The sequence below is a fragment of the Elgaria multicarinata genome, chromosome 1 (genome assembly GCF_023053635.1).
Source record: "Elgaria multicarinata webbii isolate HBS135686 ecotype San Diego chromosome 1, rElgMul1.1.pri, whole genome shotgun sequence".
NCBI lineage: Eukaryota > Metazoa > Chordata > Lepidosauria > Squamata > Anguidae > Elgaria > Elgaria multicarinata.
In genome coordinates, this window is record NC_086171.1 from 160497976 (window position 1) to 160513341 (window position 15366).

Consider the following 15366-nt stretch of genomic DNA (forward strand, 5'->3'; position numbering starts at 1 on the left):
ATGTCAAGGAACCAATCTTAATCCCACAAAGAATCCAGATGCATAAGCTTGAGTAAAGATGTGGGTTAAAAGCCTCATGTAGAAAAGCTCTAGGATGAGGCATGCAATCATACCCCTCTCCTCATATCGCTTCCAGCAATTCTGCCATGCATTAAACTTTAAAGGATCTAAAATAGCAACATGGGAATCTCCATGTAAACATGCCCCCAAACTTCCCCATTGTGAGAGTTCTGTGCATCTCTTTGTTTCACCACCTAATGCTCATTCTGCATTTCTCCCAAACTACATGTGGGGTCTGCCAAGAGAGTCATGTGCTTTTCAGGGACTGGATGCACTGAAATCAGCCTCCCTCTCATACACTTGCACACTCCAGATATGCCCTAACTGATGAAAATAAGTATTTTAAAACCTCTTCTTTGAACATGGTGTACAGTGAATGGTTTCCAGATTATCAGGAAAAGCATAACCTGTAAAGGGAAGGAACGTAAGGCATTTCCATTCATGTTGCAGCCAGTGTCACTGCTGTATTGCAGTGGGGGCAACTTGCAACCTTCCCAATGTTTTGGCCTACAACTCCCATCAGGCCTTCCAAATGGTGATGGATCTTGGGAATGGTAGGCAAAACATCTGGAGGCCCATAGATTGCCCATCTCTGCTATATTCCATCCCACAAGTGCCCACTGGTACCTCCCCTTAGGAACATAGGAAGCTGCCTTATACTGAGTCAGACCATTGATCCACCTAGCCTAGTATTGTTGACCCTGACTGGCAGCTGCTCTCCAGGGTTTCAGGCAGGATTCTTTCCTTGCCCTACCTGGAGAAGCCGGGGATCGAACCTGGGACCTTCTGCTTGCAAAGCAAGTGCTCTATCACACTGAGCTATGGCCCCTCCCCTTCACTAGTTTCCCATGAGGTTTCAGGGTCCTCCTGACTTAGCATTGTGGGTTTGAAGCTTTGATATGCACCTGAATAACATCAGCACTGCTTATGCTATGGTGCTGAACAAAAATGCTTGCAATGAAAAGTGGTTTGGAACGGCGGTTGCTTCACTCTAGGATCCCATGCACAATTGTTCATTTTGGAACTGGTATTTGTAGCACCACATTATTGAGCACAGATCAACTACCCACCCACAGACTGACGAAAGAGCCTGTCTTCCACAGGACCTGCTAGACAAATATTAGGTAAGCGTACGAAAAATGTGGCTCTCATTATTATTAAATACTTTAACACAGATATATGTGGTCCAACTTTAATAAGCTTGGTTGTAACTGGAGGCGGCGGGGGGGGGAATACAACAATGTGGCTACGTAACAGCTGCATGTGCTTTACGTTTTGACACATTATAGACTCAGAGCCAAGATGACAGGCTTTCAATGAGGCCCTGTGTTCATGCACATAAAACTTTAGGAACATATGAATTGTCCTACTGGCTCAGAGTTGCAATACTGCTATCCCAGTATATCATCTCAACAGACAACTAAAGCCAGATGTTTCAGAAGAATGCCAAGAACCCACACTGGGCAGATGTGGGCTAATCTATATGCAGGGCAGTTTCATCCAAGAGTTTAATATAGTCTCAAGGCCAAAAAGCTTTGTTTTGGAAGCATGGGACACTCTAATTCTAAAAATCCGTTGATAGCTGTCTAAACAAGTCCCTCATTGAATCTTCCTACATTGCACATTCTCAGTATTGTTTCATGTAAGAAGTTGTCCACATAAATATGTAAAGATGCTTGGACCTCACTAGAAGCTCTAAATTCTTGTGCCAGGCAAAGATACCTGAAATTTGATACAGGCATAGTACAACACACCCTGCTTGTTAGAAAAATTGGAAAGTTAGGCATTTGTTCAACCAACCAACCAACCCTCCCTCCCTCTCTCTCCAGGGGGTAATTCAAAATGTACCCCAAAGCTGTTACAGTATTTCCAAAAAAAATCAGCTAGAACTTGGTTCATAGCACCCTGGTTGTTAAAATAGGCTGTAAAAGAGATGTTTCTCTCTAGAAATTGTGTGGTAATCAGCTTACACTCTACTTACAAATTTGGTACACCTATAGTCCTACACACATTTTACTTAAAAACTTTAAAAGGGGGTCATTTTATACCCTGTCGAAACCTGAGACATGAAAAATTACCTCATAATGGTGGTCACCATTCTAGTCAATTGGGTTGTGGGTGTTCTATGGTTCCTTCAGATTTGGAAGGGGCCGCTTTTAGTAGGAAGAATCATTTATCCTTGCCCAATTCAAGTCTCGTTGGCTAACAACCTGTATGTACAACCCTTTCCAGGAATGTCACATTATTAATTTGTAATGATCCTTACAATGGATACCAATCCATGTTCTCAGCTTGGCCCACTGCTGAGCACAAAAGGAATAGTTTTGTTATTTGTTTTTTGTTAAATTGAGACTGCTTTGCTTATAAATTGGAATTGTCATAGTTTCTAATTAGAAGACCACATGTTCTTGCAATGGAATATTAATGAATGAATGAAAAATAATAAGAGGATGGGGCCCCAGCTATTTCGTGATTTTGATCTAACATCACACTGATTTATGCCTGAAAGAGAATAAGGAGCTGGTGCAAATTCTGGGGAACTAGTTGTCTCATTTCTGCATCAACTCCAGCTTTTAACTGATCATCAACGGTACTGTCTTGTGGTGTGTGTTATAGTAATATAACTTCAAAAGTGATGAATAACTTCAAAAGTGATGAATTACTTCAAAAGTGATGACTAGGTATGAATCAGACGTAAATGATTAGTCTTCTCACTAGGTGGAACAAATGAATATTACTATTGGAACTTATTGCAACCTGAGTTTTGTTGCACCTTATCTGTTAGGCTTAACCATTTCAGCTATATCTAAAGCTTTAATCAGCCTTCCCTAGCAGTAACCATTTCTGGAGGACTACTGGTAACCATTCTTGAGGGGAGGAGCCATAGCTCCATGGTAGAGCACATCTTCACATGCAGAAGGTCCCAGATTCAATCCCTGGCATCTCCAAATAGGGCTAGGAATTAATCCCACCTGAAACCTGGAAAGTCACTGTCGGTCAGTGGACCAATAGTCCAATGGAGTAATAGTCTGACTCAATATAAAGCAGCTTCTGTCCCTGCTCTTGAACAAAGAGGAACACTCCAGCATGAAATTTCTATCTGAAGTTCAATAGAGATAATGGTTTTTTACTCCCATATAGCAGAGTTGCACAACCTTGCTGGCCTTGAAGGCTGCTTGTGATGCTAGCTCAGGGTCCACACAAATGCATGCATGTGTACACACACACCAGTGATCCTGACACATGTCCTTTCTCCTGTCAGGAGCAGCAGGCAAAGAGCAATCTGTAAGAGGATTCCTGGGAGAAGGAGTCGAGAACCTTCTCTCGTTCCCTCCCGCAACAATCCTAATACAGATTGCTCTTTCAGAAAGCAATCTGTATGAGGAACACTGGAGGAGGAAATTCAGCAGTGGCAAGCAGATCAGAGCACCCTTGGGGGGCACAATTAAGGCCTTACATGAGGTCTCAGGGCTGCAGATTGTGCACCCCTGGACAATGGGCATTTATTATTATTAATAATAAATTATTTATTGCATTTGTATACTACCCCATAGCCGAAGCTCTCTGGGCAGTTTACATAAGATTAAGACACTTAAAAACAATACGCCAAAATTAAAAACTACCAAAACATACAATATACATATACATTTAAAACCACTCTACCAATAGCTTACCAATCCCAAGATGCTTGCGTTATTATCAACACACTGCTGCGAGAAATACATTTTGCAATTATTTAGTTGCCACTTGATAGTCATTCTCAAAATTGTTCAAAAGAAAAGTATACCTCATCAAATTTAATCCAAATCCATGTTATTTGAAAAAGTGGTACCAGCTGCCCCAGTGTAATATAAAGAAAAGAGCAGTCCCAAAATAAATCTATGCAATCATTATGACATTTCCAGTGTTTGAATACATTTGATTTTAAAACATGTTTTAAACTGGTCTTACATACAATTGATATATTGTATAGGCGAGTGATATATTGTATAGGCGAGTGTTGTAAGAGGCGAGTAAAATGAATTGATCCTCTCCCAATTCTAAGTTTGAAATTATTTTATACAATAATGACAAAAATCTTTTTTCTCTGTGCATTTCTCCAATAATCCTTCCCATTGGCCCCATTCAGAAGACACCTTAAACCACGGCTTTAACCATGGTGAATAAGGCTTTCTGACTTAACCAACATGGTTAAAGCAGTAGTTTAAGGTGTCTTCTGAACGGGGGCCATTGTGTTAGTTTTTACATAATAAATTACCCTCTGAAAGTGCCTATAGTGATAGCAGGATGGCATCCAACCTGTGTTTTCAAAACATCTCCTAATAGACTCATGCATTTGAAACCATTTTGTCCTGTACGTTCCACTGTTGTAGTCAAACTCAACCCACGATGCCTTGGACTCCCTTTCCTCTTTCTGACCCCAGTCTTTACCAACATTTCCAGATTCTACAGTTATAAACACTGTAATCAAAATTAGGCAGATTAATAACCTATATGTAAGTTGGCTTAGTTTTCAAAAAGCAGATTTCTTGGCAATTTTTTTAAAAAAAAAATAAAAAAAAAATAGATAGAATTCATGAATCACCTTGATTCTTCAGACCTGCAGAGAAGGGTGTGCTGAGATTCCTTTAAAAAAATTCGCAAACACTGATTTCATTAACTCATGTCATGAGGTCGCAGAGAGAAAACAGTGGCTGTTGCTAGTGAAACCGTCTCTTTAATAAGGAAGAAAAGCCACATTGGGGAAAGTGCATCAACAGTGGTATTTAATTGCAAAAAGTAAAAATTGACCCCTGACCCCAAACATACAAATCTTACTTATTTACTCTTTACAGGCATTTCCCAAATATTTACAAAAAGTTGCAATATATTACTTTATAATAGTCCATAAAACTCTGCATGAATTGCATATTTACATTCTTTCATATGAAAAGATCCATACTTGGGGGCATATGCTTGTCATACACACACACACACACACACACACACACACACACACAGAGCACTATTTCCCTGTCACCCCTGAGCCATTGTATATGGATAATAGTAAGCCATTTTATCCCATATTGTCTGCATGGACAAACAACATTTAAAAAAAAGACATTTGTTCAAGTCTCAAAAGCATCTGCAAAGCCCAACATTTCCCTCATTCAATAAAAGAGCAAATTATATCGTTTTCCTTAAAAGACCAATCATTTTCTGGAACTATATATTTCCCTATATAAAATATACCAAAAAACAAAAAAAGAAGTTGAAAACTCTGAGATCTACATGCCTTCCATTCAAAGCATTTCTTGACTTCCATGGTAAAATCATACAATCCTGAGAAAGTGGACTTATAATGAGATATCACTCATAATTCCCTAAGTGTTGGTGTAAACCCCATGTTATTATACATTTTCTTAATCCTCATTAAAAATGCAACTTTTTTGTTCTTGAGTATTCTTTCGAAAGTCCTAGTTTTTGAGTAAATCATGATTAAATGTCACACATAACCAAAGCGAACACTGTTTTTATATGTTCAAATGAAATTATCTCAAAAACGAATGGAGTTAACAAAAATGTGTAATTACAAAAAATATTTGTCATTAAATTTGAAACATTTCAGAAAAAAATTCATCTCTTTAGCATAAACGGTTTCGAAGTTATGCATATTTAAATGTGGCAACTACATTATCACACAACCCCCCACCATTGGAATTTTGTAAGACTCACTTTTCTTTGACACTTATGTCATATATAAACAAATAATATTCACTAAGCTTTTGCACTCACTGGGGTAAATAAAACCTTCCTGGCTCTGGGACTAATGGTACTACAGTAGTGATTGATCAGTCTGCAGTGCAGCTGATTGATAGCGAGGGTGCTCTCCGCCTGGCAGAATAGTGAAATCAAGGAAGGCCTAACCCCAACAAGCCCTAATTCACAATTACAGCCTGCTGAAGTTTTAGGTCCAGGATTTCTTTCAGATCTTAAGCTCTCCACTGGGAGAGATTAATCATACATTGTTCGTATCTTCTCCCATCCTGCATCAAGCTTTATGCTATCCCTGCAATTGTTGAGAAAGGCTGAAAAAGCCACTTGGCTCCCAGATCCATTTTGCTCTAGAAAAGTTGCACAGGGCCCTTTTAAAATTTGAAGACTGCCATGGTGGGAGGAGGGGTGCCATGATGATTTGAACACCAAATATCCATGAAATTAGGAGCACATAGGAAGCTGCGAAAGTCTCAGTTTGTGATTAATAGATTTCTCCCATCACATTCACCTCTTCTTGCTATTATGTCATGTCAATTCACCAAGGCAACGTGATTTGCTCATAAGGAAAAATCTTTCATTATTAAGAAACTGGCAAACAAGCTTCATATTTTGGCTTGTGAGCTGTAGCAACCACATGTGCCAACCCTCAACACCATGATGAGCTTGTCCTTAGGATTCCAGTTACAGAACTCAGGAATGCATTGCGAGTTCAGACAAACATTGATCTTTGTAAACACTGCAGCACAGCAGAAGAGACGGTTTGCTTCTCCAAATGAGACTAAGAGCAGGCCAAGGAATACAGCTACGATCACACAGGGAACCCAAAACGTTTTATGCAGGAAGGAATCTATCAAAGGCATGCAACAGTAAAAGCAATATAAAAGATTGCAGAGGTATGACAAATAGCAAGAGCCAATATTTGTATCTTTTCAATGCTGAGATGCTCTATAACAACGAGTGTCAATAAGCATTGTAAATTATAACAAAACTTGGAATTTGTCCAACTTCCTCAACCTGCTGACTTTTAGAATGCATTCAATTCTGATTGTGCATCAAACACCAATTACTTTTAGGGTGTTTTTAGGGTTTTTAAGGCTAACGTGTCTGTAGAACAATTTCTGACTCTTGAAACTTTCTGGATTAGAAAAATAATTCCCATCAGCTTTAAACCTTGTATTCTTGTGATTTCTTTTTCACACTCGTCCACTCATCTATGATCAAAGCTGAAAGGTGACAACACAATTTCTCTGGCCATTGCAGAAAGAGATAAGTGCAGGTGCTAAAACATGCTTTAGAATGTAGTTTGCATTCCAGATCAGGCAAGAAAACTCTGATCCAGTTAAATGTTCTTAATCAGCTGAAAATCAGAGAACTTGGACCTCTGATTCCTATTGAGCAATTACTTCTGCTTTTAATTCCTTGCAGCTTGTGGAAGAGAAAAGAAAATGTACTGGAAGTTTGAAAACAAATGATGCAAACTCCAGAGGGAATGGGGCTTGGACATGAGCACAGCACCTCCTAGACACAGATCTGGAAATCTATGCAAAAGACACAGTGCACGTGGAAAGCCTGTCCGTAAGCAGGATGGATTCATTCTCTCCTGTCCAACACACTAACAATTTTTGATCTGCATTTAAGTGGGAAGAGAGAAAACATTTTTTTATGGGAACACTTGTGCAGCACATGTATAAAATGGCCTTTAAAACCATTGCTCTCTAGAGGCCCTGAGGTTGATTCTAAGACCAATTGATTCCATCACCACCACCCCTGCTATTAAATAGTCAGTATCACTGACATAATTCCCTGAAACACAGGCATTTCACCACTAAAAGAGAAATGGTGTCTATACCTTTGTACATTAAGAAGGCTCTTCAATCTTTGTATTTAAGTCATCTGAAATTCTGCTTGGATCTGTTTCTTGCATTACTTGTTTGAGAAACAAACTTTGACAATGCACAGTTCAATGCTATATTCTCTGTGTAGATCTATAAAGCATTCTCTATGAATATCTACATGATTCCTTAGAAAAAACTTTAAGTACTTAAGAAACTTGCTAGCTTCAAAGTATAAATTAACAACATCAACAACAACAACAACAACAACAAAACAGCCGCCAAAGTATATGAAGTTGTCAAGCATGGAATTCTTGTTAAATCATATAGAATGAAGCCTGTCATCCATTGTCTGAGTAGCAAAGCACTGCTATACATGTCTGCTATTGAGTAGACTATTGCTAATAGCTAACTAATGCTATTGAGTTCAATGGGCTTTCCCCAGGTAAGTGGCTATAGGACTGAAGTACCTCTATTTGGGAGGAAGCTCTTCTAAACAAAGTGGGAGTTTCATCTGAGTAAACATCAATAGGATTGGTTGTGTCTTAACCAGATTAGATCAACATGATATCCTGAAATGGTTATAAATTAAAATTCTCTTAATTTAACACTAATGAAAAAGCAAACAGCACATATTTCTTACTATACATCACATACATATTTAACGATGATATGTAACTCGGATGGAGAGCAGGGGGGAAGGTTTGAGTGTGTTGTTGCTTTTCTTTGCAACCTAAAGCAAGTTTACAAAGTCTGATAGTTTCCATTATAGAACAGAAAGGGGAAGAAAAACTGATCAGCCATCTGGTCAAGGGAAATACTGGGGGATGAGGCAGATTAAATGCCAACCCTCCAAAAACCCAAACCTCCACAATGCTGCTTCCTATTTATATACCGATCTTTTAAACGTAAACAGATCTAACTCTTCATTGTCATAAGCTAGTCTCTCACTACATTCCACAAATCAGTTACACATTTTTGCACACATAATCAGAAACAGGGGGGCTAAAGACAACTTTTGTCACTTTGCATCCTACCCAGGAGAATGAGGCCTTGATTTTCATAGGGGCCATTAGCCGCTACTGTCATACAATTAATAATACATCCAGCCTACTTTTCTAACCAAGGAAGAGATATCGTTCCAATCCTTTCTTTGAAACTGACCTCTATTTACAAATTAACACATTTTTGCTTCTCATTTGGAAAGTTGCATTGTTAGCTTGTTTGAAAACAAAAAAATCCCCAAAAACTCATAAACACGTTAAAATGTATGCCCCAGACATTGCTGCTGGGTTCTGACTTCAGGCTGACACATCTGCAAATTAACTTAACACAGCAGGAACCTAAAGATTCACTCCTGGGAAGCACAACAACTCTAGACAGCACATGCTTGAAACTGATCCTCTCTAAAGACACCGGACAGATGAGCCCATGAGTAGCGAGAGCAAATGCGCAAAGTTTGGAAGGAGTTCAAGAATAATCAGCATGCATTCTAACACATCGATTAAGATGTGAAAAAACACTATCAAAACACAGGGAAAGAGGAGAGGGTAAACATATTCATGGCAACAACAAAAAAAACCTTCAGAGTTTGCTTGTTCCAATCCTGCTCACAAATCAGCATATTTTAAACAAGAGTTGGACAGTATTCAAGCAACATTTGCATGGAAGTTTTCGGCATATAATTTCCTAGGTTCAGGTGGACATGATCACAATACACAAAAATCGTTATTGATTTGGGATGCCCTCCCTTGACGCCTCCAAAAGGCCTGATTTTCAAGGGCGGGGGAATAGTGTTCAGCATGTTCTGAAAGAAAGAAACAGCCAGCCCTCTAGCAAATTTGGCTGCTTCATGCAATTATTAGTCACTTTGAAAAAATCTTGGATTTGGCATTAAACTGATCCAGACCAGGGAAGCAGCAAGAATATTTAAACATTAGTGAAGAGAAATAGAAAAAATAAACTTCCAAAGTGTTTCTCCTTGTCAGGTATATGAACCACACCTCAACTACACACATTTGAAAGATGACTACATAAAGTCACACCAGTGTTTTGTTAGGTAGAGAGATATTACGATTTTTTCATTGGAAAGTGTATCTAAATATTGTGATATTGCAGAACTGTAACACAGAACAAGGACTTGAGCAAACGCCTTCTTCACAGGACAGTTGTGTCCTTGGATCTCAGATGACATTTCAGTCGCTTGCTCCTTTTGTTGAAGTGATCCAGAGCCAGCAGCCCTGACATTACCTCTCCAGGATGTCTGGAAATGTGTATGTTGTGAGAATTCTCCCTGTAATGTCAAAAGGACCGTGTTCACAAAGAACATATTACAGATCTCCCCCTCCTCCATCTGCTTTCAAGAACACATCTACACAAAACTAGAGAGAAGTGACCCCTCTAGTTCCTAACAAGACATATGAGGGAAAGTCCAAAGTTATCTCGAAAGTCAGGAGAAGATGCCTTGTCAAAGTGCATGGCTTCCTTCACTGCAGATGCAAAGAATAAGGGGAACACATTCCTGGAAACTGTGGCTAAACTATCCTCATCTCTTTTGTAGTTTGTTCCTTGCCTTTGATCCCAAGTCCTCTTACATTGCAATGTTTTTCATAGTTTTTAACTGCCAGATCCATCACAAACAACAGTGGGTTCCAATCCCTTGGCGTTAAAGAATATTGTCCAGTAGTCCACATTTGCAAAACCTGCAGGAGGAAAAAGGAGAAGACGTTGGGTGTTTCTGACAAAGACAAAGCTCTTGATAAGGTCTTTTCTCTATGAATTGATCTTATCCTCCAAAACTTATTCATACTTTTAGACTTGATGGTGCTCTGTGGCAATTCTCCCCCTTCTTTCCATAGCATGGTAATTAAGCTAGAAACAGTACTTCCTTCAACTAAATAAAAATAAAAACAAAAACTCCCTGTCTGTATTCTATCTAATAATGAAAAGAAGCAACCTGTATATTTTTCCTGCCCCACACCAATGCTAATATGGCATATTAAAGATTAACACATATGGCATAGGTTATACACATCACTTCATTTCTTTCTTCAGAACACTAAACCTTTACATCAAAAACTCCCTGGTACCGTAAACAAAACAAAAAAAGCCAATGAATGTATTGCGGCAAGAACTTTCATAGGATAGCATCTTCTTCATCAGATGGAACCAATGAAAAATGGTCTTACTCTACAAACATCCATGCTCCAACGTATTTGTTAATCTTTACGGTGCCACAAAAATCTGTTGTTCGTGCTCCAACTGTTCCTCTTCCAATTCTACGCTCTCTTGTTTGAAATCTGGCTAAGAGGAGTGGTGCTCAATCCAGGTGGGTATGCCATAAGATTATTTAGAAGCATAGCGTCACTATGCAATATATTGTGCCCTTCCCCTAAAGAGTTTTTTTGCCTTTTGAAGGCTGCAGGACACAGAGTACAAGCTTCCCACAATGGCAGGGCATCCTTCCAGAGTACGGAAAGCCAATTTAGAACAACACCACATAGTGTATACAGAGTTCATGTTTTTTCCCGATAGACAGGGTGTGGAATGCATTTGCTCCTCAACTGCTTTTTTTAAAAAAAGAAAAGCTTAGAACGTTTAGTTGGGCAAAACTACCATGAGCTGCAAGCCATGGCTTGCCTTTCCAGCACATCGGGTACAATACATAGCACAGAACAGCTTCCAGAATGTTACAGGGAACCCATTTGCTGCAATGTAGCCTCAGCTAGGGCTGCAATATCAGTACTCACCTACATCCCCAGCTTCCAGTTCCACTGTCAGCGTCTCGCAATGTCCTCTGCACAATGAAGAAGGGGTGACATGCAAGGTAAGCCGGCCACTTCCAACCACAAAGACACTCTGCAGCCTGTATGTCTGAAAAAATATAAAAGGAAGGAAGTTCAATTATCTTCTGTGTCCTTTCAGACCTTTATTGGAAAGCAACATTCCCCCGTAAGAATGAACCCAAGGGAAATAAAGATGCAGAAGGACTATTTACCACAGGGTCTCATAACTAACTTCTAAGCACCCTGACATTTTAAACAGACTAGACGCTGGATGCCCACCTCTGTGGCCTGTTTGTACACTTAAATCTCTACTCCTGGTGGTTATTTCTATCTGTAGGGAAGGAACGTGCACATGAAATGCACATCTGGGACCTACGAGCCACCAAACATAAGGCACATTTGACAGTTGCAGGAAGTTGTTTCCTGTGCGCGCGTCTCTCCACATGGAGAGGCAACCACAGAAAGCAATGCTTTGCCTGGCGGTGAAAAACAGCTTGGGTCAAAGACATGTAGTGGGTATTACAACTGCTCCTGTGCTCAACTGTCTTTGTAGGGAGACATGGTTAGAAGAAACGGGCATTAGTGTTGCTTGTCTGGCGGTGCCCCCACCCCCTGGACCTAAGCGGGGTAGTGGGGCAAAATGCTTAGGAAAGGATCAAGGGAGTGGGGTTTGATGCTACTGACTGGGGTAGCTTCAGGCAGCAGTGCCCAACCAAGTACTCTCTTCACATCTCCTTTCCCTGGGAAAGGCAGGGGTGGGTGGGTGGGTGACTACAATTTTTGACTTGGCTAACAAGGCCAGCCAAAAATTACATACCCCTGCAACTGGGGGCTCAATCAGCAGCCCCTCTGGACTGCATCATCCTTACGACAAGTTCAGATAGCAACAAAAAGCGGATAGAGCTGTCTCCATAAAAGCTCCCGTTTTGCTGGGGGTCGTTGTTTTCTGGAGACGTTGCAAGACCCATTTCTTTTTCTAGGTGAAGTTTTCTTGTTGATGTTTGAATTAGTTTTGTTTGTTTGTTTTTTTGTTCTTGACTGCTTTAAATTATTTGGGAAAGCAGTAGAGAAGTATTTTAACAAAGATCACAACACTCACTTTATCCTGAAGTCTTGGGTGTTGGATGAGAAAACAGCTTTTCAGGGAAAACGTCTTTGGAAACATCAGTGAAGTGAAGATGGGGAAAATCTCCTGCAGTATCTGACTTTTATTCATAGGGCTTTGCCTATGGAGCATTTTAGAGAATCAGAATGCATTTAGTATCTTACAAATGACACTGAGGTTAAATATCAAAACGCTTCAAAACATACCTGTATGCATCATCCTGAGTAAGTATTATTGCCCTCATTTGGCAGAAGTGACATTTAAAAAAGCAGAGGCTAATGTACTGGGTGTAGCTTTGCCAGTGTTTGGATTAGAGTCTGGAATGCTAAGTTCAGATCACCTATCCTAACTCAAGAAAATATTATGGTCAAGGAACGAAGAGGCCAGTGCAATGATCAAATACATTTTTTAAACCTCTCTTAGAAAGAATTTCTTTTTGTCAAGGTCATTAGCAAATGAAATGCTGAAGGAGAGAAATAAAAGAAGGTGTGACCTAGTCCAATTTAACTAAAACCACATGGGAAAGTCTTTGGGAATCCTAGCCTATTCATCATTCCAAGAAAAGAGAGGGCAGGGATACATTTTAGAAATCCCAGTGGGAGGACCTGTCATGATTCATACTTAGATATCCTGCACCCAAACTGTCCATCACAAGTAAATAAAATAAGAATAGTACTGAATTGCAGAGAACACTGTATTTCACAGTTATGGAATGCCCAAGTGTGACTCAAAGCACAAACCCTTTATGCTTCTACAACACACAATCACACCGTCTCTTCCAACCTGATCCTGAGAAGGGTGCTAACTGGAAGGTTCAAGTGAATGTCAGAGAAGGAGTGGGGATACTGTATGGATATCAAAATGCTTAAACAGTATTGCAGTGGGAAACACAAGACCTGAACAGAGCTTTAGAACACACGAAGTGCGAAAAGCTATGATCTGATCCAAAAAGCTTTATATTAGAGACGTCAGGCATTAGGGACTATAAAACAAATCCACTTTAGGACAGAAAGACTTAAGGTGATAGATCTTCAGAGCTAGAGATGGAGCTGTACTGTTTTTAAATTCTACTGAAAGGTTATGGCAGTTAAGTAGCAGCGCAATCATGTGCAGTTTTACTTGTCTCCCTGAGTTCAATGGGGCTTACTACCTAGTAAGTGTGTTAAAGATAACAGGCTAAATCTGTCACTCCCAAACCAACTGCCATGCAATCTTATTAGCTGGCTCTGGAGAGAGTGATTTCAAGATAATGACCATGTTGTCATTGTTACCTCTGAAAATTTACTTCTGGGTGACTAAGGAGTCCTCCATTCATTCTCTCTGCAGTGACTCCATTTTGGGCTAAAGATAACTTTTATAATAGGAATGGGCAAAGCTTGCAACCAGAATTCTGTGGAATAATCCAATCCTCAAAATGTGGATTTCTGGGGAATTTGGGGGGAGGGGGGGAGATGTCTGGCAGTTTCCAGCCAAAACAGAAGGTTTATCTGAATCCATGAGTGACCAGGATGCCATAATAAGCCTTGACAAAGGCATCTAGGTTGTGGCATACAACGGTGACATCAATTGCATGCTAGAGCCTGGCGATTGCTGCAAAGCCAGCCATCTGTGCAGAGTGAACTTTCTCTACTGTCCCTGCATGATCATCTGGCACAGGGCAAAGGCCTGATCCACACTGTGCAGGGTACAGGCTTCACAGAGGCCACTAAGTCACAGCATATGAAGTTGTCACTGTGGTATAGCAGCATTTAGCAGCCTCTGCAAAGGCATAATAAGACCTTTAAGTATGGGAGACTCTCCAAAATCAGGAGGAACCAGTTTTGTTGCATCTCCCATCCCGTTTCAAAGTGCACATGTTCCATCGGGGTAACCCACACCCCGAATCTGCTGTCAAACTATATTTGAAAATAAAGTTGTTGACAAACCTATTTGTAATACTTATGGAATCCTACATCAGAAGAGTCCCTCAAAACCATGACCCTATAGGACATGTGCCAGATTACACACTTGAGTGGACCAACTTTACATTTGGGTCAAGATGGAACATCACAAGATAGAATAAGAAGCCTACAGGGACAACAACTCCACTTTACCCTTTCTAGTGGGCTTCCTCTCCCAACTCGTTCCCCCAAGCTTTTGGAAGATGTGCCAATGTACCTCAGCCAGGGTTACAATTGGGTCAGTTCTGGAAAGACGTAGGAAACAACTACAGCGAAGAGCTAAAACTCACCGTAAAATGTGAAATGGAAGTTGCTGCCGCAGATGGCTGTTCCATACCTCAGCTGAATCTTCTCGTATCACAAAATCTGTCAATTCAGGATACAGATACTGAAAATGATTCATTTCTGCATAAGACCGGTACTGTCCTGTCTTATAAGAAAGAGAGGAGATGAAAAGGTATTTTCATGAGCTGTCTTCTTATATGCCCAAGGAGAATGCCACATTCTGTCAGGTATCCAACATTGTGAAGTTACCTTGATCAAGACAGGCTGCGGTTGCAGGAGTTTTTCTGACAGCTGCCCTAAGTCAGCTGTCGCCACTAGACTTTTCAAAGAACAGCAGCAGGAGCAGTTGACAGTCAGAGACGTGTTCCGTCTACAATCTAAGCCCCACCAGTCTTGACACTCTTTGGAGGGGGGGAAAGGACATAAGAGGTTTGTCAACTCCAAGATTTCACTTAAGCAAATAGCAACAGGTTCTAAGCATCACACTTGTCATCATTAACCCTGCTGTGGAATATCATGAGATTAATATCTGAGGTTAATTCAATGAACAGGGATTTTAAAATTTTCATATGGGCAACCTGTAGCCTACCGGCCCATCTGAG

At 40.2% G+C, this 15366-nt stretch overlaps 1 protein-coding gene across 4 annotated transcripts in view; it reads right to left on the reverse strand.

Annotated features, from left to right (window-relative positions):
- Positions 1-4757: 4757 nt before the first annotated feature.
- Positions 4758-15366, reverse strand: part of C1H6orf89 (chromosome 1 C6orf89 homolog) — a 39044-nt gene continuing 28435 nt past the window's right edge. For all 4 annotated transcript variants that reach the window (XM_063140844.1, XM_063140824.1, XM_063140816.1 and 1 more), the window contains 5 exons: positions 15014-15165; positions 14770-14909; positions 12534-12660; positions 11399-11522; positions 4758-10351 (listed from right to left, as the gene is read on the reverse strand). In XM_063140844.1, coding sequence (XP_062996914.1) covers positions 10266-10351; positions 11399-11522; positions 12534-12660; positions 14770-14909; positions 15014-15165 — 629 coding nt within the window. In that variant the 3' untranslated portion in view covers positions 4758-10265. The remainder of the gene's footprint in view (positions 10352-11398; positions 11523-12533; positions 12661-14769; positions 14910-15013; positions 15166-15366) is intronic.